The following is a 24,499-nucleotide window of genomic DNA, read 5'->3' on the forward strand; positions in this document are numbered from 1 at the left end:
TCTTCCATCTCAAAAAAAAAAAAAAAAAAGAAAAAGAAAAAAGAAAGACAATCCTTAATGGGGGAGATGAGGACAGTCCCTACACAGAATCTTTGGTAGTGGCAATGTATACATTAATTTGCTAATCAACTAGGCTAGCCCTTTAATCTATATATTGTACTGGATTTTAAAAATTCTTTCTTTGCTTTCTCATTAGATCTTCCTCTTTTTTTTTTGGAGACAGAGACTCCCTCTGTTGCCCAGGCTGGAGTGCAGTGGCGCAATTTTGGCTTACTGCAACCTCCGCCTCCCGGGTTCAAGCGATTCTCCTGTCTCAGCCTCCCGAGTAGCTGAGGTTACAGGTGCCCGCCATCACACCTGCCTAATTTGTATATTTTTAGTAGAGACGAAGTTTCACCATGTTGGCCAGGCTGTTTTGAACTCCGGACCTCAAGTGATTCGGCCTCCCAAAGTGCTGGGATTACTGCTGTGAGCCACCACCGCGGCCAGTCCCTTCCTCCTTCTTTAAAAACTTTTCTCCCAGTTCCCACTTTTTGTGGGTTAGAGGCATCTAAATTGAATGAAAGTACCCTTTTTGGACCACTGGGGAGGTGGGAGGATGTTCTCAGAAAGGGAATTTTCTTTCTGGTCCTAATACCCACCTAATTTTTAAAAGCAGGGTTCCTTATTGTTTTATAAAGTTTACAATTACATCATTAGATACTTCCATGTCTCATATTTCATTTTTCCAAACTCTTGGGGGAAATGAGTGGAGGGATGGATGGGGTAGAAAACAGTTTTTCCTCTTGGAGGCTGAGGGCTCAGTAGGGGTCAACAGTACATTCAGCCCTCTCCTCACATATTCTGTTCTACCTACAAGTACAGCAAGTAAAGCCAAATTTCTCATGCATGCAAATAAAGTTTTTGCATTTGGCCAGTCGGTCCAGTTCTCCTGTCAGCTTCCTTCCCCACTCTGCCTCTGTTCATTAATCCCCCCCCTTCCAGGTACCTAAGCCCTCCACCTAACCCAGCCCTTTCTTCCACTTCCGGCTACTAGCCTCTCTCGCCTATTCACTATCCTCACACTCAGCATCCCCTGTCTGTACGAGATTAAGGAGCTCTGCCGTCCGCATGGCCTGGGTTAGCGTGAATCTAAGCCAGAGCTCCCGGGTGGGGGTGGGGGTAGGGGTGGGGGTGGTCCCAGAGGTAGAGCGAGGAGGTGGAAAGCGCATTCCCTTCACTGGTGATCTCAATTGCAAATTTGCCCGGAGTTCTCTTGCAAGAGAGCTGGCAGGTTTTACTATTTCCCAATCGTTTACTCGCCAAGCTCTCGGGTCCACGCGCCGCGGGGATGCGCCCTGCACGCTGAAACTTCATTCAAAGCAAGGCGGCCCACGAGGTTGGGCTTAGGGGATCTGGATGACCTCCAGGCCACTTCCTCTCTCTCTGCGCCCTTCCCCCACTCCTCCAACCACCTTCGCCGTAAACAAAACTGTCCCCCCGGGCGGAGAGAGGTCGCGCTCTTTCGCACACTCCCTCGCCAAGGGTTAATTTCTCAGATCGCACGAGGGGGAGGAGATTTCCCTGTAGACGAGTAAAAACGGTGATGGACAAACGTGCGGGCACTAAGACCGCAAGGCATTCATTTCCTCCTACGGTGGATGCGGACGCCGGGAGGAGGAGAGCCCCAGAGAGAGGAGCTGGGAGCGGAGGCGCAGGCAATGCTCAGCCCTGGATGTAGCTGAGAGGCTGGGAGAGAGACGACCGCTGGAGACCGAGCGGCGTGGGGAAGACCTGGGGGGTGGGTGGGGGAAGCAGACAGGAGAACACTCGAAATCAAGCGCTTTACAGATTATTTTATTTTGTATAGAGAACACGTAGCGACTCCGAAGATCAGCCCCAATGAACATGTCAGTGTTGACTTTACAAGAATATGAATTCGAAAAGCAGTTCAACGAGAATGAAGCCATCCAATGGATGCAGGAAAACTGGTACGTGATGCTTTCGCCTGATACTGTTCTCGGGAGCCCTGGCGCGTCTTCCCGGAGTGCCTTAATGTCGGTATTCCCTGCCTGGGCGTGAATGGAGCGATGAATCTCGGGCAGCCAGCCGATCGCTGAGTTCTCGGGTCTCCCGGGTGCAGGAGACGCCGGGGGGTACACGAAGCGCGAGGTCTGTGGGTGCCCCTCTGTGAACCGCGGCTACACAGGCATCTTTTATATAGATTATATAACACAGAACATATGTGTGTGCACAGGGTGATGTCTGCGCGACAGGGAAGGCGGGAGAGATGCCACAGTCCAGATCTCCTACCTGTGCTACCCTCCCCTCCCCCGGTTTTCATTTAGATTTGGGTTTTCTCGCTTGGCCTCTCCCGCAACCTGAGTGTGAAAGGCAGTGGAGGGAGGACCTTGTCTCCTGTTCCCTTTAACCCTCTCCCGCCCGCCGCCCTTGGCCCTGGTCCTCGCTGTCTCCCCATCCCTCGTGTCCTTCCTTTCTCCTTGCAGCGCTCCTACTTCACTGTCCTCCTCTGTCTGCCGCTCCTCAGCCGGATGCCCCCTTTTTAGTACCCCTTTCCCCACGCGGATCCCTTTCCGGTTTCAGAGAGAGACCGGGTGGGAGGGAGGAGGGGACAATGAAAACAGTAATAAATGAATGAACCCAAGCGAGTGGAGCCACGCCATTATTAAGTTTCTGTTTTACGGAAACGCCTTTTGGACACACTCACTTCTAATTCTGTGCGTAGCTGCTGATTGGGAGTTGAGGCACACAGATTAAAAGCCCCTCGGTTTGCAGAGTCCTTAGAGGCTGTTCCCTAGAAAACTAATAATCAGGGAAAACACCTTTCTTGTTTACTGTAGTCCCCCCGCCAGACGTTTTGAAAATCCCTGTGTGGGAGGCGATCCAGTGTCACCTTGCAATATTTAACAGAGGAGGGTGTGCTCATCTCGCTTCTTGTAGACAGGGTTGTGGCAGAGGCATTCCTCTCCTCCCCTTAACTTCGGGTCTGGCGATCTGTAAAGTGCAAGCCCAACGCACCCCGGAGCTAGGCAAGGGGCCGGCAGCCCGGGGGATGGCTTGACGGGGGAGGGTCGGGCCGCAGGGTCTCCCGGGAGCCGGGGGATTCCGCCCGCCGCGTGCGCGAGCGCGCGTGCCCCGCGCCCTCCCGCCTGCCCTCTTCAACTGGAAACCAGGAACGCCGGCGCGCCTGTGGCCTGGGCGGGTTGGTGCAGTAGGAGCCGGTGCCACGGGGCCGCAGCTGCGAAAAGGGGGTTTCAACTTCCTGTCCTGTAGCCCCCTGGAGTCGCCGGCCAGTGTCGGGAGACTCGGCCGCCGCTCCCTTCTCCTCCCGCCCGGCCGGAGCGCGCCCACTCCCAGCTTCCCGCGGGCTGGTCCGGGCCCCAGTGGCCATTTGCGGCGGCTGCCGGGCGGAGCCCACCCCCTGGGCCGCGCGCACCGGCGGGGCAGGCCTGCTTGGGGTGAGCTGCGGTGTGGCTGGTGACGGCGGTGGGCTGGGGGCCCAAGGGCCGCGTCTGGCCCGAGCTGGAGCCTAAGAGGCGGGGACGCGGGCCGCTCAGAAGGACTGGAAGTGCAGCAGCCACATAAGCACGGGGCTGGTGCCCTCCCGGGCCGCTGAGGCCAGGGGGTGTAGGGGTGGGTCCGGAAGGAGGTTGGACACTGCGGGTCGAGACCGCAGATAGACCTTGGCGTTTCGGGGCAGCCGAGGCCCCTTGGAGCCCCACCGCTCGGGGTCCTCTGGATGCACTTCCTCCTCCTGCTTAGGGGGTGGTGCTGGAGGCGGGGAGGGGGCGGTGGCCGGAGCCGGCGGGCCCCGGAACCGCGCTGCTGGCTAGCCCCGGGCCCGGGTCTTCTGCGCAGATGTTTGTCATATCCTCCAGCCGGCCTGTTCGGGCCCACAGTCCTCCCGCATTAGCCTGTGTGCTCTGCATTTCCTTCTGTGCCGAATCTGTGACTTGCTGCGTCCTGGCTTAACCTGCTCTTCCGGAGTCCGCTTTCCCTCGCTTTGCCGGCTGACCCCATTCACTGTACGCCCGCCATTCCTAGCCCCACTGCAGTCGATACTGCCTCTTACTTGTTGCTTTTTCTCTGAGGCCACTTCCTAGGCCTGCTTCTGGTACCATTTCCCGCCTCATCTCTCCATTCACTCAGTGCTGAGCCAGACAGGTCTCAGCCCTCGTGGGACTGAAAATGACAAAAACGTGCCAACATATCTACTCCTGTTAGGTTCTGGCCACTGTTTCCTCCTAGTTCTTTATACCTTTCTTCTGGCAATATCCTTTACTGTTATATACATGGATATTAACTTACAGACCATCAGCTCTTCAGGGTACGGTTCTTGTCATCCCACTCTTGATTCTGCAAAGCACCTAGCAGAGTGCTTTGCATAAGGCACATTCTTGAGAAAATGTCCAGTGAGTTGAAATGGTGATTGGTGCCCATTTTATTGCCAGCACTACTCGTTAATACCCGAAGGTTAACAGGCTAGAACTTGCATACCGTGGCAGAGTCACATCTTGGGATTTTTCCCTTCCTGGCTTCTGCTCTCTGTTGATTTTGTGTTCTTAGATTGCTTATTGCAGTCAAAGAACCCTGCTGGCTGTTACCCCTTACTTGCAACTCTTCCTGACCCTAATTGTCTTACTTTCATGTTTTTTTTTTAATGCCGGATTTTGTGCATTTCTCCCAATATCCCAGGGTGCCCAATTTTCTCTCTCCTCCCTCCCCAAAAACTGTACAGCCAAAAAGACTTTAAACATTTTTTAAAATTTATTAGCCGGACATGGTGGCTCGTGCCTGTAATCCCAGCACTTTGGGAGGCTGAGGTGGGTGGATCACCTGACGACAGAAGTTCGAGACCAGCCAGGCCAATATGGTGAAACCCCATCTCTACTAAAAATACAAAAAATTAGCTGAGCGTGGTGGCGGGTGCCTGTAATCCCAGCCACTTGGGAGGTTGAGGCAGGAGAATTGCTTGAACCCGGGAGGTTCAAATTAAAACTTTTAGTTTTTAATAAAATCCAGCTAATGCAGGACAAAAAGTCTTGAACCAGATTTTCTTTTCATTCCCTTTTTAATAGAAGGGAACTCCATAACCAAGGCTTAGACCCTCTTGAGGAGAGAGGAACTTGAGGAAACCACAAAATCTTACGTTTTTCAGACCCATTAACTTAAAATGGTTTGAAATAGCTTCTGGAGGAAAAACATGATATAGTGAAGCTTCTACTCTGTCTTTTGAGAATTTATGGTTGTCCCTATAAATCTCTTCTTAGTAACAGGGAAAACTTGGTAATTTAGAGAATTAAAACATCCTCTCTCAAAAGTGAGCTACATTGGCTTTCGAAGAATTGTGAGAATGGCCAGGAGTAGCGTTTTGCCAGTGTGCTGTCTTTGCTAACTAGCATCATTTAAGAGGACTTAAAATAAGAATACTTTATTAAACATACGCTATAATCCATACTTACTAACCATAGCGCAGATTAATGGTAACATACCCTATAATCCATACTTAGTAACCATAGCACTTATTAATGGAATGGGGCTCCACTTTTGGAGTAGCGTTTGTATAAACACTAAAGGGTTCAACTGAGGCTAGTTTTCAAGTTTATTGCTGCTTTAATGAATCATTAACCTCATACTCATTGCCCTAGCCATGAAAGTAAATACTGCAGACTTTTTTACTTTGCTAGCAAATAGTTTCATTTATAATAGGTTAGAATAGCAATTGAAATGCAAAGTAATAAGTGTATTCCCTTGTAGAATCATCCTGGGCCTCATCTTGAAACTACATGTCCAGTGAAAAATATCCTGTCTGGTTATATTATCTGGTCAATGAGAGTTTATTACATGAGGTAGAGGAAAATGCCTGCTCATAGGTCCAAATAGGAGTTTTGAATTCTAATTTTCACTGAAAAGTCCTTGCAATTTTACAACATTGAAAATAGAGACATTTTGCTCTTTTATGAGATGTCTGGCCTTTACCTGTTTTTCTCACTAAGAGCTGACTTAAGTTAGAAGTGCTGCTAGCCAGGGAGCAAAATCACCTGGTGATTGGTAAGGCGACATAAAATTCATTGAGTGAGAAGGGAAGCTGGGCTCTCTCTGCCTTCTCTTTCAGCAGCCTGCCAGGTTTGTGCTAACAGCAGTGGATGCTAGTTGCTCCAGTTGTAATTGTCTAGCCAATGATGATTATCTTCTGATGTCGGCTGACACGGTGCTCACCAATAGGAAAGCAGGAGGCCTGTGCTGACTGCTGTAACATTATGTATGTGAGGTGACGTCTTCAAAGGGCTTGCCTAGAACTTCATGAAACCCTCCCCCTCTCCTGGCATTCTCCACACATCCAGCCTTTCAAAGCTTTGTATATTTTTCTGACTTTTCTCCCCACTCACTCCCTTGGTAGTGTAAAAGGGTTTACTTGTTTTAACATTTTGTATTCTGTATTATAGAGTCTATAAGATAGTATAGGAATTTTAAGAATTAAATGCTGTTCAGCTGAGGAAGCCTTTTTATTCACAAATTTGTTTTTACCAAAGGTAAAAATGGAGTGAAACATTTTATTTTATTTTATTTTAGAGACAGAGTCTCACTCTGTTGCCCAGGCTGGAGTGCAGTGGCACAATCTTGGCTCACTGCACCCTCTGCCTCCGGGTTCCAGTGATTCTCATGTCTCAACCTCCCAAGCAGCTGGGATTACAGGTACCTGCCACGACACCAAGCTAATTTTTGTATTTTTAGTAGAGATGGGAATTCACCGTGTTGGTCAGGCTGGTCTTGAACTCCTGACCTCAAGTAATCCGCTCACCTCGGCCTCCGAAAGTGCTGAGATAACAGGCTTGAGCCACTGCAACCGGCCGTGAAACATTTTAAAAGGAATTGTACATCTATATCTTTTTTGTAGGTGAAGTTTGGAAAGTAACACGATGTACAATTTCATGATTAAAGAACATAAAAAGCACTAAAAATCTGTGTTAGCATTTAACTCAAATATTGCAGCATAAAAAATATAGCAGCATAATGTTAATGAAACTGTTCAAATGCAGACATAGTATTTGGCTGTTGTTTTTCATTTAGTAAGGATTGCTTTGAATTGCTTCCTGAAGTCTCCCTTGCAACCTTCTACGTGCATTTGTAAGAAAAATGGCTGGAAAACGGTGCGTCTGTGACTATGGAACAGAGTAGGCCAGAGTTTCATTTCGTCATTAACATTGCAGCAACAAATTTGGTCAGCTCTGTAGGAATATAGTGTGTCTATATTGTACTCATGTCACTTGCTGTTTATTTTGAGGTGTCACAGTTCATACTGATTTAGGATTAAAAATTGTGTGAGGATCATAACATGACATTCAATAATTTTTAGAAAGCACTGGGATGTAGGCATATTTCCTAGGTTAAGAGTGAGAAGAATGAGAAAATACATAGAGAAAAAACGTGATCTGTGTGGGGTCCTAGAAAATAATATAAAGTTATGCTGGAGCTTTGATCTGAACTTTCATGTATCTTTTAATAAATTATAAATATTCATGCAATTCTTGTTTAGGATTCCAAAGGATGAAAGCCAGCTTAATGCAAAATATTTTATGATTATATTATCCATCTGTGTATTTGTACTAGTTAAAATTAGTGGTTAAAATTTTCACATGAAGTCTTTTTCACATTGGAAGTAAAATTTTGTGATCTTCAGAGGATTGCCTGTTGCTTTTTTGTTTGAGGATGATTCTAAATGTGTCAAAGTGTATAACATTGGAATTTAATGAAACTTTTCAAAGCAGACGTAGTATTTGGCTGTTGTTTTTCCTTTAGTGAGGATTGCTTTAAATTTCTTCCTGAAATCTTCCTTGTAACCTTCTGCATGCATTTGTAAGAAAAATTGCTGGAAACTTCAAAGTCGACTTATTCCATATCTAAGAGTTGCCTTATATACTTCCTTGAAAGAAGAATCTTTCTTTTTCTTTTTTTTTTTTTTTTTTTTTTTGAGACAGAGTTTTGCCCTTGTTGCCCAGGCTGGAGTGCAATTGTCTGTCTCGGCTTACTGCAACCTCTGCCTCCTGGGTTCAAGTGATTCTCCTACCTCAAACTCCTGAGTAGCTGGGTTTACAGGCATGCGCCTCTACACCCGGCTAGTTTTTTTTGTATTTAGTAGAAACGGGTTTTCACCATGTTAGCCAGGCTGGTCTCGAACTCCTAACTTCAGGTGATCCACCTACCTCGGCCTCCCAAAGTGCTGGGATTACAGGTGTGAGCTACCATGCCTGGCCAGAGGAATCTTTCAACTTAGATAGTGGAAGAGTTATGAGGGGGACGGAGGCTTTGAAATACTTAGGGGGATATACAATAACCATCTAATCAGTTTTCTTTTTCTTTTCATTTCTTTTTTTTTGAGCCTGGTCTTGGCTCACTGCAACCTCTGCTTCCCGGGGTTCAAGCCTCAGCCTCCTGAGTAGGTGGGATTACAGGTGCCCGGCCCCCCATCTAATCAGTCTTTCGACAACAAAGTAAAATGAGTGTGGCACCATTCTGGCAATTCAGAAATTTATCTTTGCCTAAGTGATCTGAAATATTTCAGGTCCAAGTATTTTATTTTCTGAAATGAGTTAACCAAACATTGTCTTAATGATTAACTTAATTTTTCACATATGGACACGGGTGAGCCAAACTGTCCTTTATTAGGAACCAGACATCATTCCACAAAATTTGCCTCAGCCCTCCCTTTACTCTTTATGTAGCTCACATCCACCTGCTCCCATTTACTTTTCATTTATCTTTTTTAGGAGAGTTTAGGGAGAGTTACCTGTACCACATATGTCATTTCTGTTGATAACCCTAGGTAATCTGAGTGAAACTATGACTTGGCTATATTGTAATGTTAAAACTCATAACTTCATTCCTTTATCCAGATTCTGATTGTATGTGTATTCAGGCAGGTACAAGTGTTGGCATAGTTATTCAGGTTTCCGAGAACTTTAAAAAAACCCAGCATCTCTAATTATATTTATTCTCCAATAATTTATTTTAGGGATACATGAGTCCTTTTTAAAAAAGTATTGTATGGGTCGTTCATAGTGGCTCACACCTGTAATCCCAGCACTTTGAGAGGCCGAGGCAGGCGGATCACTTGAGGTCAGGAGTTCGAGACCAGCCTGGTCAACGCGGCAAAACCCTGTCTCTACAAAAAATACAAAAATTAGCTGGGCATGGTGGTACACGCCTGTAGTCCCAGCTACTCTGGATGCTGAGACACAAGAATGGCATGAACCGGGAGGCAGAGGTTGCAATGAGCTGAGATTATGCCACTGCAATGCAGCTTGGGTAACAGAGCAAAACTGTGTCTCAAAAAAAAACAAAAGTTAAAAAAAAAAAGTGGCCAGGCATGCTGGCTTATACTTGTAATCCCAGCGCTTTGGGAGGCTGAGGTGGGTGGATCACTTGAGGTCAGGAGTTTGAGACCAGCCTGGCCAACATGGTGAAACCCTATTTCTACTAAAACTATAAAAATTAGCCAGGTGTGGTGGCGGGTGCCTGTAATCCCAGCTACTCCAGAGGCTGAGGCAGGAGAATCGCTTGAACCCAGGAGGCCGAGGTTCCAGTGAGCCGAAATTGCGCCATTGCACTCCAGCCTGGGCGACAGAGTGAGACTCCGTCTGAAAACAAAACAAAACAAAACAAAAAAAGTATTGCCCAAGAGTAAAGAATATGAATTTGTAATTTTAACCTGGTTGTGCAATAGTTATCCCAAAGCTTGGGACCATGTCAGTCATCTAAGTTCAAGCCTATACATTTATCATGATTCCTTTCTGCATTGAGTGTTTGCGACTTTTAGTTTTAAGGTTCCTATTACTAGGAAACCCTTTGTTGAGTTAGTTGCCCACTGTGAACTTACTGAGATTTAACTTTAAGGCTTTGCTTTGTACAAAAAAAAAGTACAGGAGAAAAAAGACTTACACTTACCTTTGCTGCGATAAGATACATTTGCTGAGATAAATTAGACATGCTGATTGGAAGTAGTTTTGCTAGAAAATCACTCATAGTTTTGTAATACTTTTATTTACAGGGATTCATATTTCAGTTTTTTTTTCTTGCTAAAACTTTTGTAGAAGAGTTCCTAGTTGTGATATAAGGAAAATTTTATTGATAAAATATATTTTGAGGAGGGAGCTCTGCCTCCTCAAAACACATATGAGGTTTATAATTCTATTTTTTTTTTTTTTTTGAGATGGAGTCTGGCTCTGTCGCCCAGGCTGGAGTGCAGTGGCACCATCTCGGCTCAGTGCAAGCTCCGCCTCCCGGGTTCACACCATTCTCCTGCCTCAGCCTCCTGAGTAGCTGGGACTACAGGCGCCCGCCATCACACCCGGCTAATTTTTCTATTTTTAGTAGAGACGGGGTTTCACTGTGTTAGCCAGGATGGTCTCGATCTCCTGACCTTCTGATCCGCCCACCTCGGCCTCCCAAAGTGCTGGGATTACAGGTGTGAGCCACTGCGCCCTGCCCTATAATCCTATTTAAAGTGAAACAAGTAAAGAAGTATAACTCCATTTTCTTTTTTCTTCTTTTCTGTCTCTCTTTTTTTTTTCTTTTTTTTGAGATGGAGTCTTGCTGTGTCTCCCAGTCTGAGTGCAGTGGCATGATCTTGGCTGTCAGCTCACTTCAACCCCCACCTCCTGGGTTCAAGCAATTCCCCTGCCTCAGCCTCCTGAGTAGCTGGGATTACAGGCACCTGCCACCACACCTGCCTAATTTTTGTATTTTTAGTAGAGACAGGGTTTCACCATGTTGGCCAGGCTGGTCTCGAACTCCTGGTCTCAAGTGATCCTCCCTCCTTGGCCTCCCAAAGTGCTGGGACTACAGGCATGAGGCACTGTGTCTAGCCTCTCTCTCTCTTTTTAAAATAGAGACAGGGTCTTGCTTGTCACCCAGGCTGGTGTGCAGTGGCACAGTCATACTTCACTGTAATCTCAAATTCCGCTTCTGGGTCCAAGCGATCTTCTTCCCTCAGCCTCCCAAGTAGCTGGGATTACAGGCATGCACCACCTCGCCTGACTAATTTTTTTATTGTATTGTAGAGATGGGGGTCTTGCTATGTTGCCCAGGCTGGTTTTGAACTGTTGGCCTCCTTGAACTGTTGGTTTTGAACTGAGGCCTCCCATCTCAGCCTCCCAAAGTGCTAGGATTACAGGTGTAAACCACCACACCTGGACAGCAGGGTAGATTTTCTTCATTCAGGAGCAATGATACTAACAGTTAATACATGGTTACCTGATCGCAGGCATTCTTTTATAATGTTTTACATTTTTTTTTTTTTTTTTTTTTGAGACGGAGTTTCACTCTTGTTGCCCAGCGGAGTGCAATGGCGTGATCTTGGCTCACCGCAACCTCTGCCTCCCAGGTTCAAGCAATTCTCCTGCCTCAGCCTCTTGAGTAGCTGGGATTACAGGCATACGCCACCATGCCTGGCTAATTTTTTTTGTATATTTAGTAGAGATGGGGTTTCTTCCACGTTGGTTAGGCTGGTCTCCAACTCCTGACCTCAGGTGATCCGCCCAGCTCGGCCTCCCAAAGTGCTAGGATAACAGTCATGAGCCACCACGCCTGGCCAATGTTTTACGTACTTTAACTGTTAAACCCTTGCAGCCACCCTTTATGATCTTTTGCACAATGGACAACTCAGGAAAGGGAGCTGGGATTTGCATGTAGGAACCAGAAAAGGAAAACTGGGTTCCAGGCTTGAATAAGGCTTGGATGGCTGGTGTGATGATGAGGGGTGTGTCACAAGGCCCCAGTCATCCTCTTATTTGAATATTAATACAATATTCAATCAGAAAAACAATGCATTTGAAAACTTGGCTGCACTGAAAACATGTCAGGTATCTGTGGTTTTAGTCAATGATCTCACAAATGTCTCTTTTGTTAATAATTTTCACTGGGTGGATCCTGAATACTTAAGGCCAGAATAAAGCTTTGGCGTATAAAATATTTTCTGTCTGCTCTGTGATATTAACTTCTTGCACTCAGTATGGTTCTAGACCCTGGGAATTTGTGTTTCCACCTGATCTGTAGCCAGATTTTCCTCCCAGCAGGTTTTAGTGTAGCTACTTGTAAATAGCCACCCACCGTTGACAGTAAAATAAAAATATGTGGGTTGGGGATATCCCTATTCTTGAAGGTCAGCTCCTACAATGTGAAGAATCACAGAATACCTTTTGTTTCATTTTATTAGCTTTAAATTCTTTTCCTGATTCTAAGATAAGAAATACTTATAGGAAAAGAAATGAAATGAAAACATTAAGAAGTATAAAGATGTCAGAAAGGAAACACCTTTAATTCTTTTCCAGAGGCAGCCACTGTTATTTTGCCCCATTTCCTTCAGCCTTGTTTCCAGGTTTTTTAGTATGCCTTAGACCATTCAGTACCTAAACTGTGACAGCCTGAGTTCCCTATTATGTGCCAGGGACTGCACTGAACAGATTTACATAATATCACATTACTTTTTTTTTTTTTAGATGGAGTTTTATTCTTGTTGCCCAGGCTGGAGTGCAGTGGAGTGATCTCAGCTCACTGCAACCTCTGCCTCCTGGGTTCAAGCGATTCTCCTGCCTCAGCCTCCCTATTAGTTGGGACTACACATGCGTGCCACCATGCCAGGCTAATTTTTTGTATTTTTAGTAGAGACGGGGTTTCACTGGTCTCAAACTCCTGATCTCAGGTGATCCGCCTGCCTCGGCCTCCTAAGCAATTTTTTTTTTTTTTTCATTTTGCTGAGGTCTAATTTGAGAAGCCTTCATTTGTCCAAGCAGTTAGGTTATATGCTTTTTCTCCGCTTACTGTTTGCTACATAGTAACTTGTGAAGAGGTGGAAACTTCATGTCCAGTCAAAAATGGCTCCAGAAAGGAGTGAAACAATAGATACTATGTAAATTAAGGGATGATTAAGAGGTCAAAGGACCTCTTAATTGTGATGCTTAATCAGAAGAAATTTGTTTTCCATAGGAAAAGGAGTGATTTTCAGACTCTTTTACTCGTATGTCTCTAATAGAAGTTTAAAAAACTATGCACTGCCTCACACATTTTTAATTTTCATCATAAATTGAAATGTTAAAATTGTAATAGAAGTAGAATAAATATAATGAGTGAAGATAAGGATTGGCTAATTATAATAACTATTACATGACATCGTAAGATAGGTTTACCTACTTTATTGAATAATACGTAATGAATTTGAAATCACGCAACATTGACATCCATGGTTTTATTCAATTCATAGTTTTTTTTTTTGAAACATTCCATATATATGTATATATATAAATATATATAGATATATATTTTTTTGAGACAGAGTCTCGTTCTGTTGCCTAGGCTGGAGTGCAGTGGTGTAATCTCGACTCACTGCAACCTCCACCTCCTAGGTTCAAGTGATTCTCCCACCTTAGCTTCCTGACTAGCTGGGCTTACAGGCACGTGCCACCATGCCCGACTCATTTTTGTATTTTTAGTAGAGACGGGGTTTTACCATGTTGGCCAGGGTGGTCTCGAACTCCTGACCTTAAGTGACCTCCGCCTCCTAAAGTGCTGGGATTAGAGGCCAGAGCCATTGCACCTGAACCCATTCCACTTACATTTAAAATAATCACTGGCACTAACCCGTATTGCTTGTTTTGAATCAGAAACATCCCAGCATTCAGAATATAGAGTCTGATCAGAAGAGGAAAAAAGGAAGAAAATCACGCTGCTTCTCAGCATTGTTTATTTTTACGTTGTGTGGGGGCCAGTAGGAGAGAGATGGGTAGGCTATCAGATGTCTCAAAATAAGTTTTCTTGACTGTAGAGAAGGTTACAGATGATAGCATTTTTGTGTGGGTTGGTAGTCAGCAGGAATAGTCACCTACTTGTTAAGTCACTTTATTTTTTTTCTGTTTACTTTTGTTTTTGTTTTGTCTTGTTTTGTTTTGGGATGGAGTCTCGCTCTGTTGCCCAGGCTGTACTACAGTGGCGCAATTTTGGCCCACTGCAACCTCCGTTTCCCGGGTTCAAGCGATTCTTCTGCCTCAGCCTCCTGAGTAGCTGAGACTACAGGCACCTGCCACCACGCCTGGCTAATTTTTCTATTTTTAGTAGAGATAGGGTTTCACCATGTTAGCCAGGCTGGTCTTGAACTCCTGACCTTGTGATCCGCCCACCTCGGCCTCCCAAAGTGCTGGGATTACAGGTGTGAGCCACCACGCCCAGCCTTAAGTATAGATCACTTTCTTATTCTTCTCTTGGTTATCCAAGACCTCAGGACTTCTCAGGAAGCCCCTTTCAGTCCATTACACATGGAGTGGCTGTTTGAAGGTATTTCTACATACTCACTTGAAAGTTCTATCCTTTCATTAAAGGTTCGTCTACATATTGACCTGAAAGACAGGTTCCTCCATCAGTCCTCCTGTCATCCTAACTGTGACTCTAGCTGTCTTTTATTTCCACTTCTGCATGGCTGTCTTAATACTACTTGTATATATTATGTTCTCTCTAGGCCTTCTTTTCTAAGCCATTTCTCAAATTTTATTTGCAGTCCACTGTTAATCCACCTAGCTACTTAAGAAAAATAAAATATTAGCCCTCTTTTGGTTTGAACGATTAAGTATTACCTACTAGAAACCTCTAAGAGATTTATTAAAACTTGCTAAAATTTGGCACTTAGTACATTCAACACAGTAAGTCTGTACTAGAGACTTGCTCTTGAGTGGGGTAGGAGTGGGGTTCTAATTACATATTCTGCTAAAAAGGCTGCCACTTATTGCTCTGGAACATTGCAAAGCTCCTACTGTACATACATGACATTCTACAAAATTTAAGGACACTGTTATCAGTGAATACAAGGTTGCCTTGAGTTGTATTTAGTTTTCAATTACTGCTCTTGCATTTATATTAACAAAAATACTTTTTTGAACCTGTATTTTGTGATTGCTGATATTGTGTATGATTGCACTACTTTGGTTAGTACTTGGTTCTTTGCCAGCTCTTTGTAATTACTAAATCCTTTTTCCACTGACAAGAGAAAAGTGTAGGGTAAGAAAAAGCTTTAGAAGCTTGCTCCATGTCCATGATCCTTACCCATGTATTGAATCAGACTTACATAGAGTTTGTTTTTCCCCAGTACACACATGCACAGGCTTATCTCAGGGATTCAGATTTAGCAGATCTGTGGAGGGGTCCAGACAAGTGTTACTGTGAAAAATCTTCCCACTTGCCCTAGGGAGAAGCACTGCTGTGTATGAAACTGATTCCATCTCTCATTCTTTGGGTTTGTCTTCTCAAACCATCGATTTTACAGACTGAACTCTTCCTTAGCTAATCTGCTTTACCTGCTTTGTCATCTATGTGGAACCAGTACATAGCTCAGCACAAAAGTACTCATCTCCCTTTTCTCCTACCTGTAATTTACAACCAATTCCTGTGTGAGTTGGCTGTCAGTTCCCTTCTTCTCCGTTCATTGTGCTTGCCATTGACTTCCTTCAACTCCCCAGGATGATTATTAGTCTCCTAGATTCCTACCTCCCATTGTCTTTCTGAGTCACCGATCTGATCTTGTCATCACAGTGGTTAAAAATCTTCAGTGCTTTCCCATTGTTTTAAGGTCATTCAAAATCTGGCACCAAATTCTCTTCTTAATGTTACCTCTAGAAGCAGCCCTTGTCCAGTGCCTACTTAGATGAAATTTGAATTCCAAAGCCTTCTTCTCTCCACCCATCTATATCTATTGCTCTTTTTTTTGTGATTCACTGGTACTTGGTTTATAAGTAGATAAATATTTTCTCTGAAATCAGTGCTTACCACAGAATTTGGCGTATTCAGTGTTTGAATAGTTGAATGCATGCATGCATGGACATACAAAGCTGTTCATTAACTTTTAAATGTATCTGATTATATTATCCGGCACTGCTTTGTATTTCCTTAAGTGAATCATGGGAGATTGTCCAGTGCCTTAAAAATATTTTATTCTCCTCATCTAATCTCATTTTTAAGAAGAAAACATAGGCATTTAACATGACTAATTATTGGTGAATCCATGCTAACTGTTTGGGGATTATTAGTCCTTTTCTAGGTACTCAAACTATCTACTCCAATCAGAGAGAGATTATTTATTTATTTATTTATTTATTTATTTATTTATTGAGACACAGTCTCACTCTGTTGCCCAGACTGGAGTACAGTGGTGCGATCTCAGCTCACTGTAACTTCTGCCTCCCAGTCTAAAGTGATCCTCCCACTTCAGCCTTCCAAGTAGCTGGGACCACAGGCATATGCCACCACGCATGGCTAATTTTTGTATTTTTTGTAGAGATGGGGTTTCCCCACGTTGCCCAGGCTGGTCTCCTGAGCTCAAAGCAATCCAGATTGCTGGGATTACAGCTGTGAGCCACCGTGCCTGGCCGAGATGACTTTTTAAAAAAAGGCTTCTCTAAAGTAGAAGGAAGGGTGGAATTGTATGCACAAGAAGAAAAAAACCTGGAAGAAAAACATACTAAAGAGGTTAAAAAAAAATAGATCTATAAAGGTGGTAAAATGATGGTTATTATTTATCTTTGTTGATGAAAAGAGCCAAGCACTGTAAAATATTTGAAGAGATTTATTCTGAGCCAAATATGAGTGACCATGGCCTGAGGTATAGTCTCAAGAGGTCCTGAGAACATGTGCACAAGGTGGCTGGTTTATAGCTTGGTTTTAAACATTTTAGGGAGACATAAGACGTCAGTCAATACATGTGAGGTATATATTGGTTCTGCCCAGAAAAGCAGGACAACTTGAATTAGGGAGGGGGTGTTGCTTACAGCTGGGTTCAAATATTTTCTGATTGGCAGTTTGTTAAAAGAGTTAAATTATTATCTAAAAGCCAGGAATCAGTAGAAAAGAGTGTCTGGGTTAAGATAAGGGGTTGTGGTTCTACATAAGGTTCTTATGTAGATAAAGTCTCATACATGACTGTCCTTAGTAGCAAAGAAACATATTTTGGGTGTTTTTTTGTTTGTTTGTTTTTTAAATAAAGTCATCTAGAAGCCTCGGGGTAAAATATTTTGATTTCCTTCTTTATCTGTCATGTGATGTTATGCTAGATTCAGGTTTGGAGAGATTTTATGATTTGTAGGGTGTGACTCCCCAGACCCTTTAGATAGGAATTTGGGCAAGAGAGAAATAAGGTCAGAGTTTACTCCTTATCCTTCTGCTGTTCCAGTTTTCTTTTTTTTTTTTTTGAGATGGAGTTTTGTTCTTGTTGCCCAGGCTGGAGTGCAATGGCATGATCTCGGCTCATCACAACTTCCCCCTTCTAAGTTCAGGCGATTCTCCTGCCTCAGCCTCCCGAGTAGTTGGTATTACAGGCATGCGTCACTGTGCCTGACTAATTTTGTATTTTTAGTAAAGACGGTGTTTCTCCATGTTGGTCAGGCTGGTCCTGAACCCCCAACTTCAGGTGATTCATCTGCCTCGGCTTCCCAAAGTTCTGGGATTACAGTCATTAGCCACTGCGTCCAGCCCCTGTTCCAGTTTTCTCTTTTTTGTTTTTTTGAGACGGAGTTTCTCTCTTGTTGCCCAGCCTGGAGTGCAATGGCGCCATCTTGGCTCACCGCAACCTCCGCCTCCTGCGTTCAAGTGATTCTCCTGCCTCAGCTTCCCTGGTAGCTGGGATTACAGGCATGGGCCACCACACCTGGCTAATTTTGTATTTTTAGTAGAGACAGGGTTTCTCCATGTTGGTCAGGCTGGTCTTGAACTCCCGACCTCAGGTGATCACCCACCTTAGCCTCCCACAGTGCTGGGATTACAAGCATGAGCCACCACTCCCGGCCTCCCTGTTCCAGTTTTCTATAATCTGTTCATATTATATTCTGGGTATATGTGGGTGGTATGATTATCCATGTGGTCTTATTTTCACATTCTTTGCATTAACTATAATGTACTTAATGTTTTAAGATAAGTTTCATTTTACAAAGATGTATGTACAATACCTGGTGTCAGGTAACAATCTTAAAAAAAACTAATTCATTTAAAAATAAACTTTAAAATTAGAAATACAATTAAATATAAAGACAGTTTGTGAGGACATTGAACTGCACATTCTTACTCCAAATGAATATGCTTTCTTAGACTGAGGAGATGGGCCATATTGTTGATGTCACAATAAACTTGTTTCTCCTTCTCCAATAATAAATTATATAATTTGATTTTTTAATAGGAAAGGATCATACTGCAAGGGAGGATGATAAAAAACATTAATTTAACTTTAGCATTACAACTTTTACATATGGGTCCAGGAATGTATCTAATGGGACAAAGGTTCCCCAGGGACAAAAGTCATCTAATCTAATAGAGACAAAAGGTTAAGCATAAACCTATCCCTAGAGTGAGAAAAAATGAATAGAATAATTGGCTTAGGGACCTTGTGGCACCTGGAAACAGATGCTGCACACGTACCTGGAGTACATGGTTAACAAATATCTTCAGTAGTACTGCAGAATGCCTAGGAGATAGTGTCTGGTTAAGAGGAGCTAGAAAGATTTTGATACTCTCTGAAACGAAGTTTAGAAGGGGCCAGTCTGTCTAGTCCAGAGGCCGGGCTCTGTGGATCCAGAGAGCCTGGTATGTGTGATCTGATTGGGAGCAATGTGACAGGGCTTTCTACAGGACTGCTTTGTGAAGCAGATCATACTGGTCTGGGCCATTTCTAGTCTTCTAGACTTCCTTTCTGAGAGAAGAGAGATGGAGAAGGTTACCTTTCAGTACACAGAAAGTAGACGTTTTGTTTTGTTTTACATTTTATTTTATTTTCTCTCCTCTCCTCCTTGTTTTACATCTTAGTTACCCTGTAGTTGATCAAGTTAACTAGGATCTAGGAAGTTGGCTTAGATCTATGAAGACCTGGCTTTCCATCCCAGTCTTTTTCTCTCCATTGTCTATGTCCCTAGAGGTTAGAGGAGACTGGTTCAAAATCATACACAGTTTTAACTTTATTTATTTACTTAGGCAGGGTCTTACTCTGGTCGCCCAGGCTGGAGTGCAGAGGCGTGATCTCAGCTTACTGCAGCCTCAGCCTCCTGGGCTCAGGTGATTCTCCCACCTCAGCCTCCTGAGTATCTGGTATTAGAGGTGGACACCACCACACTCAGCTAATTTTTTGTATTTTTAGTAGACATAGGGTTTCACTGTGTTGCGCAGGCTGGTCTTGAACTCCTGGAGTTGAGCAATCCACCCGCCTCAGCCTCTCAGAGTGTTGGGATTACAGGCGTGAGCCACTGTGCCCGGCCTTAATTTAATTTAATTTTTTTTTGAGACTGGGTCTTACTCTGTCTCCCACACTGGAGGATAGTGGCACACTATCCTCAGATATCCTCAATGGCACAGATAGCTCACTGTAACCTCGAATGCCTAAGCTCAAGCAATCCTTCCACCTCAGCCTCCCTAGTAGCTAGGATTACAGGGATGCACTACCACACCCAGCTAAATTCTTAAATTATTTGTAGAGACTGAGTCTTGCTATGGGGCCTGGGCTGGGCTTGAATTCCTGGTCTCAAGTAATCTTTCTGTCTTGGCTTCTCAAAGTTTTGGGGTTACAGATGTGAGCCACCACACGTGGCCTTGGAATATAGTTTTAAAAAATCTCTATAAACAATTCTTGGCTATTTTTTGTTTCTATCCTTTATCTAAATTTAGACAAAATTTCATTCTTAAGCTATAGACCACTTAAATGATTATTTCTGGGTATAAGAAAACAAAGTATAGGCCAGGTGTGGTGGCTCAGGCCTGTAATCCCAGCACTTTGGGAGGCTGAGGCCGTGAGAATTGCTTGATTCCAGGAGTTTGAGACCAACCTGGGTAACATGGTGAGAACTCATCTTGCTTTATTAAAAAAATAAAAATAAAAAGAGAAAATAATAATTAGCCAGGTTTGATAGCTGCTTGTAGTCTCAACTATGTGGGAGGCTGAAGCAGGAGGATTGCTTGAGCCCAGGAGTTTGAGGCAGCAATTAACCATGATTGTACTACTCCACTCCAGTAGCCTGGGCAACAAAATGAGACCCTGTTCCTATAAATAAATAAATACATATATATATATATATATATAAGTAAATAAATAAAGCTTTCTTAATGATTTGGCTTATTCTTTTTAAATCCAGCAAATGTTAATTCTAACCTTTAGTTCTACTGTTAGAGTGAGACGAGATTAGCGCATTTTATCTGGGCTTAGATTGTGGGTATTATTTCACACAGATAATTCAGGCAAACCCGAGATTTTTAGGGGGTGAACTTGCATTATATGGATACAATAAACACACTCACAATAGAAAACTATGTGGCATATACTAAAAGAAAAAACTCTACTGTGTTTTTGAGAATTATACCATGGATAAGTAATAGAAGGCTCATCCTCAGAGACCTAAGAGTTTGTCTTCTGACCAAACATTTTATGGCTGATATTTCTTCCTCACAGAGCATTCAGTGTCCAGAGACTCCTTTTTCCTCAGCAATGCTGAAGGGATGAGGAATAGGGAGTGTGAAGCTGATGACACTATGCTTGTTCCACCTTTTCATGATGGAGTACAGAAAATAACTAAAATTAGGTGCTAATGGTTGTCCTTCAGGATTAAATTTTACTCAGTGGAAAGAATATAGGTTCTTTTATGTTTATAGTTTATCATATCTAGATGTGCTATAATAGATTTAAACTGTTTTCTCTAGGTAGTTACGACATAACAGCTCCGTATGTCTTGTTTATATGCAATATCTAGGACATTTGGAATGAAGTAGTTTTCCAAAGCATTATATAAATTAAGTTTTCATTGACCTTAGGCCAGACCATCAATAGCTTGCTAGTTGTCTTTAGTATTAGCTTAAATTGTATTTTTTCATGTGAAAATGAAAAGAAATATTCTTGTTTTCTCTTCATTTGGGTTTAATGATTTAATATTTTTGCCCCTTTTTTTTTTTTTTTTTGAAATGGAGTTTTGCTCTTGTTGCCCAGGCTGGAGTGCAGTGGCGTAATTTCGGCTCACTGCAACCTCTGCCACCCGGTTTCAAGCAATTCTCCTGTCTCAGCCCCCTGAGTAGCTGGGATTACAGGCATGTGCCACCACGCCCAGCTAATTTTTTGTATTTTTAGTAGAGAGGGGGTTTCACCATGTTGGCCAGGCTGGTCTCGAACTCCTGACCTCAGGTGATCCGCCCACCTCAGCCTCCTTAAATGCTGGGATTATGGGCATGAGCCACTATATCTGGCCTATTTTTGCCCTATTTTCTGAAGTTTACATACATGTATTTTATTTGTTCGTCTCGTCAATTAAATTGTATGTATCTGGAGGCCTAGAATTATGAAGGTATACATATAATCTGTTTTTTTTTAAAAGATTTTACCTAACGTAGAGAACTACTAGGATTCATCTTGATAAATAAAAAATACATACTGTTGCAGAGACACTTGTAAAAGCATAAACTTTATCAGTTGTAGTTTTCTGCTTCTTGTGGATAGGCTTGGAGCAGGTAACTTTAATACATTATAGAAAATTTAAGAAACACAAGTGAAAAGAAGAAAACAAATGTCACCCTGAGATATACACTAACATTTGGTGTAAGTCTTTCAAAGCTTTTTATCCATCTTTATGTTTTTGTTTGTTTGTTTTCAGACAGAGTCTCTCTCTGTCACCGAGGCTGCTGCAGCCTCAGTCTTCTGGCTCAAGTGATTCTCTAGCCTCAGGCTCCCAAGTAGCTGATACTACAGGCAAGCACCACCACACCTGACTAATTTTTTGATTATTTGTAGAGACGAGGTCTCACTATGTTGCCCAGGTTGCTCTCAAGTCTCTGAGCTTAAGTAGTCCTGACTTGGCCTCCCAAAGTGCTGGGACTATAGGTGTGAGCCACCATGTCTGGCCCATTTTCCTTTTTTTTTTTTTTTTTTTCTAGATGGAGTCTCACTCTCTGTCGCCCAGGCTGGCGTGCAGTGGCACGATCTTGGCTCCATCTCAGCTCACTGCAACCTTCACCTCCCTGGTTCAAGCGATTCTCCTGCCTCAGCCTCCCAAGTAGTAGAGGCTATAGGCGTGTGCCACCACGCCTGGCTAATTTTTTTTTTAGTAGAGATGGGGTTTCACCATATTGGACAGGCTGGTCTCGAACTCCTGACCTCATGATCCGCCCGTCTTGGCCTCCCCAAGTGCTGGAATTACAGTCATGAGCCACTGTGCATGGCTCGTTTTCTTTTTAACAAAAATATTATCATAGTTTTCATACCATATTTTTCTGTAGCCTAACTTTTAAGAAATATATAGAATGGATATTTTTGCATGTTGTTAAATACTTCCTGCACCAAACTGTAAATGAGAGAATTCTGTTTCTTTAATGTAATGTTCTGGCTGACACATGAAAAGCTTGAGGAGATGCATCTCACTCTTTTTAGATAGCATATTATTTTTTAATCATTTTTATATGACAGGGCAAAGAAAACTAGTAGCTTTAGAGAAATACAAAATATACTGAATAATAGTATTAAAATTGTTTTAAGTTTGACCAGTCGAGTACAAAATGCAATAAGTTTCAGATTATTTTCTTCATGGATTATGTCATTTTTGGGTAATACTCATCAGTTTGGTGTGAAGAACATTTATGCCAATCAGGGAACTTTTAGGATGTTTTCAACTGCAAGTAACAGAACTTAATTAACTGTAGCCTAAAACATGAAGACTTTTAATTATTTCACATAACAATAACTTTGGTTGGAAGACTCAGTGGTTGTTTAGTGGTTTTAATAATGAAATCAATGATCTAAGTTCTATCTGAGTTTCCGTTTTGCCATTCATAATGTGTCAGTAGTTTTTTCTTCATGGTCACAAGGTGGCTGCCATATCACCAAGCTTCCCACACAAGCATCTCAAGCAGGAAGAAAGGAGCAGTGGCAAAGGAGCCTTTTATTTGCTTTCTTGTCAAGGCAAAGCCTCCAAGCCAACTTGCACTCAGTAAGTTTATAGAAGGATATGCTCTTATTTTATTATTATTATTATTATTAATTTATTTTTTAAGAAACAGTGTTTCACTCTGTCAGCCAGGCTGGCGTGCAGTGGCATGATTACAGCTTATTGCAGTCTCGTATTCCTGGGCTTAAATGATCCTCCCATCTCAGCCTCCCAAGTAGTTTGGACTACAGGACATGCCACCACACCTGACAAATTCTAAAATTTTTTGTAGAGATGGAGTCATGCTATGTTGCCCAGGTTGGTCTTGAACTCTTGTCCTCAAGAAATTCTCCAGCTTTAGCCTCTCAGTCACTGGGATTACAAGCATGAGCCAATATGCCTAGATCTGCTCTTATTATTGCTATAACTTCGTGCCATCAGCCAGGCCTGGTGATGTGTTTCACTCTTGGACCATTAACTGACAGAGGATGGGGATTGCTTTCCCACACCAACTCTTAAATGACAAAGAGGCCAGGCGTGGTGGCTCATGCCTGTAATCCCGCACTTTGGGAGGCCGAGGCAGGCAGACCACCTGAGGTCAGGAGTTCGAGACCAGTCTGACCAACATGGAGAAACCCTGTCTCTTCTAAAAATACAAAATTAGCTGGGCGTGGTGGCATATGCCTGTAATCCCAGCTACTCGGGAGGCTGAGGCAGGAGAATCGCTTGAACCCGGGAGACAGAGGTAGCAGTAAGCCGAGATCGTGCCATTGCACTCCAGCCTGGGCAACAAGAGTGAAACTCCATCTCAATAATAATGACAAAGAATGACAGACTGATCACCTTGAGAGGCTTAAACCAGTCTTGCACTTTGTCTCTCAAGGGCCAGGCACATTGCCCTCCGCACAATATCAGGTAAAGTTTATCTGTTGGCAAAGGAGGAGGATTGGGTTGGCTGTAAGGTATCTTTGACCATGCTAGCACAAAAATGTATATTCTCAGAAGAAAGAAACAATTTCAGGTTGCAGTAAAAATCATGTTGGGACTTTTTACATGACTCTTCACAAATGGAAAGTTCTTCTAAAAAAATAGAAACTTTGAGGCTAGGCGCCGTGGCTCATGCCTGTAATCCCAGCACTTTGGGAGGCCGAGGTAGGCAGATCATAAGGTCAGGAGTTTGAAACCAGCCTGCCAACATGGTGAAACCCCATCTCTGTTAAAAATACAAAAATTAGCCGGGCGTGGTGGTGCGTGCCTGTAGTCCCAGCTACTTGAGAGGCTGAGGCAGGAGAATCACTTGAACCTGGGAGGTGGAGGTTGCAGTGAGCCAAGATCACACCACAGCATTCCAGCGTGGGCAACAGAGTGAGACTCTTTCTCAATAAATAAATAAATAAGGTAGAAACATTGATTTATTCGTGGTGTTGTTAAATGTAAACTATTGAGTAAATTACTCTTTAATCTCTGAAGATAGAGCTCTAGATACTTTCTTGTTCTTTTTTTTTTTTTTAACTCACCACTATGCCAATGAGGAGAGCTCTAGATACAAACTTTCTAATGGAAGTGGAAGAATAATGATTTAAACA

General features: G+C 43.2%; 1 protein-coding gene across 6 annotated transcripts in view; it reads left to right on the forward strand.

Moving 5' to 3' along the window:
- The first annotated feature begins 1,039 nt into the window (after positions 1–1,039).
- The window catches only part of ELOVL6 (ELOVL fatty acid elongase 6), a 149,081-nt gene continuing 125,621 nt past the window's right edge, over positions 1,040–24,499 (forward strand). Inside the window, exons 1-2 of one of the 6 annotated variants that reach the window (XM_063637235.1) lie at positions 1,040–1,119; positions 1,850–1,970. In XM_063637235.1, coding sequence (XP_063493305.1) covers positions 1,882–1,970 — 89 coding nt within the window. In that variant the 5' untranslated portion in view covers positions 1,040–1,119; positions 1,850–1,881. Of the gene's footprint in view, positions 1,120–1,373; positions 1,698–1,849; positions 1,971–3,134; positions 3,459–24,499 lie in introns of those variants that run through there. The other 5 variants (XM_063637237.1, XM_055274866.2, XM_063637236.1 and 2 more) reach the window with 5 other exon arrangements.

This window comes from Symphalangus syndactylus, chromosome 4 (assembly GCF_028878055.3).
Source record: "Symphalangus syndactylus isolate Jambi chromosome 4, NHGRI_mSymSyn1-v2.1_pri, whole genome shotgun sequence".
Taxonomy (NCBI): Eukaryota; Metazoa; Chordata; class Mammalia; order Primates; family Hylobatidae; genus Symphalangus; species Symphalangus syndactylus.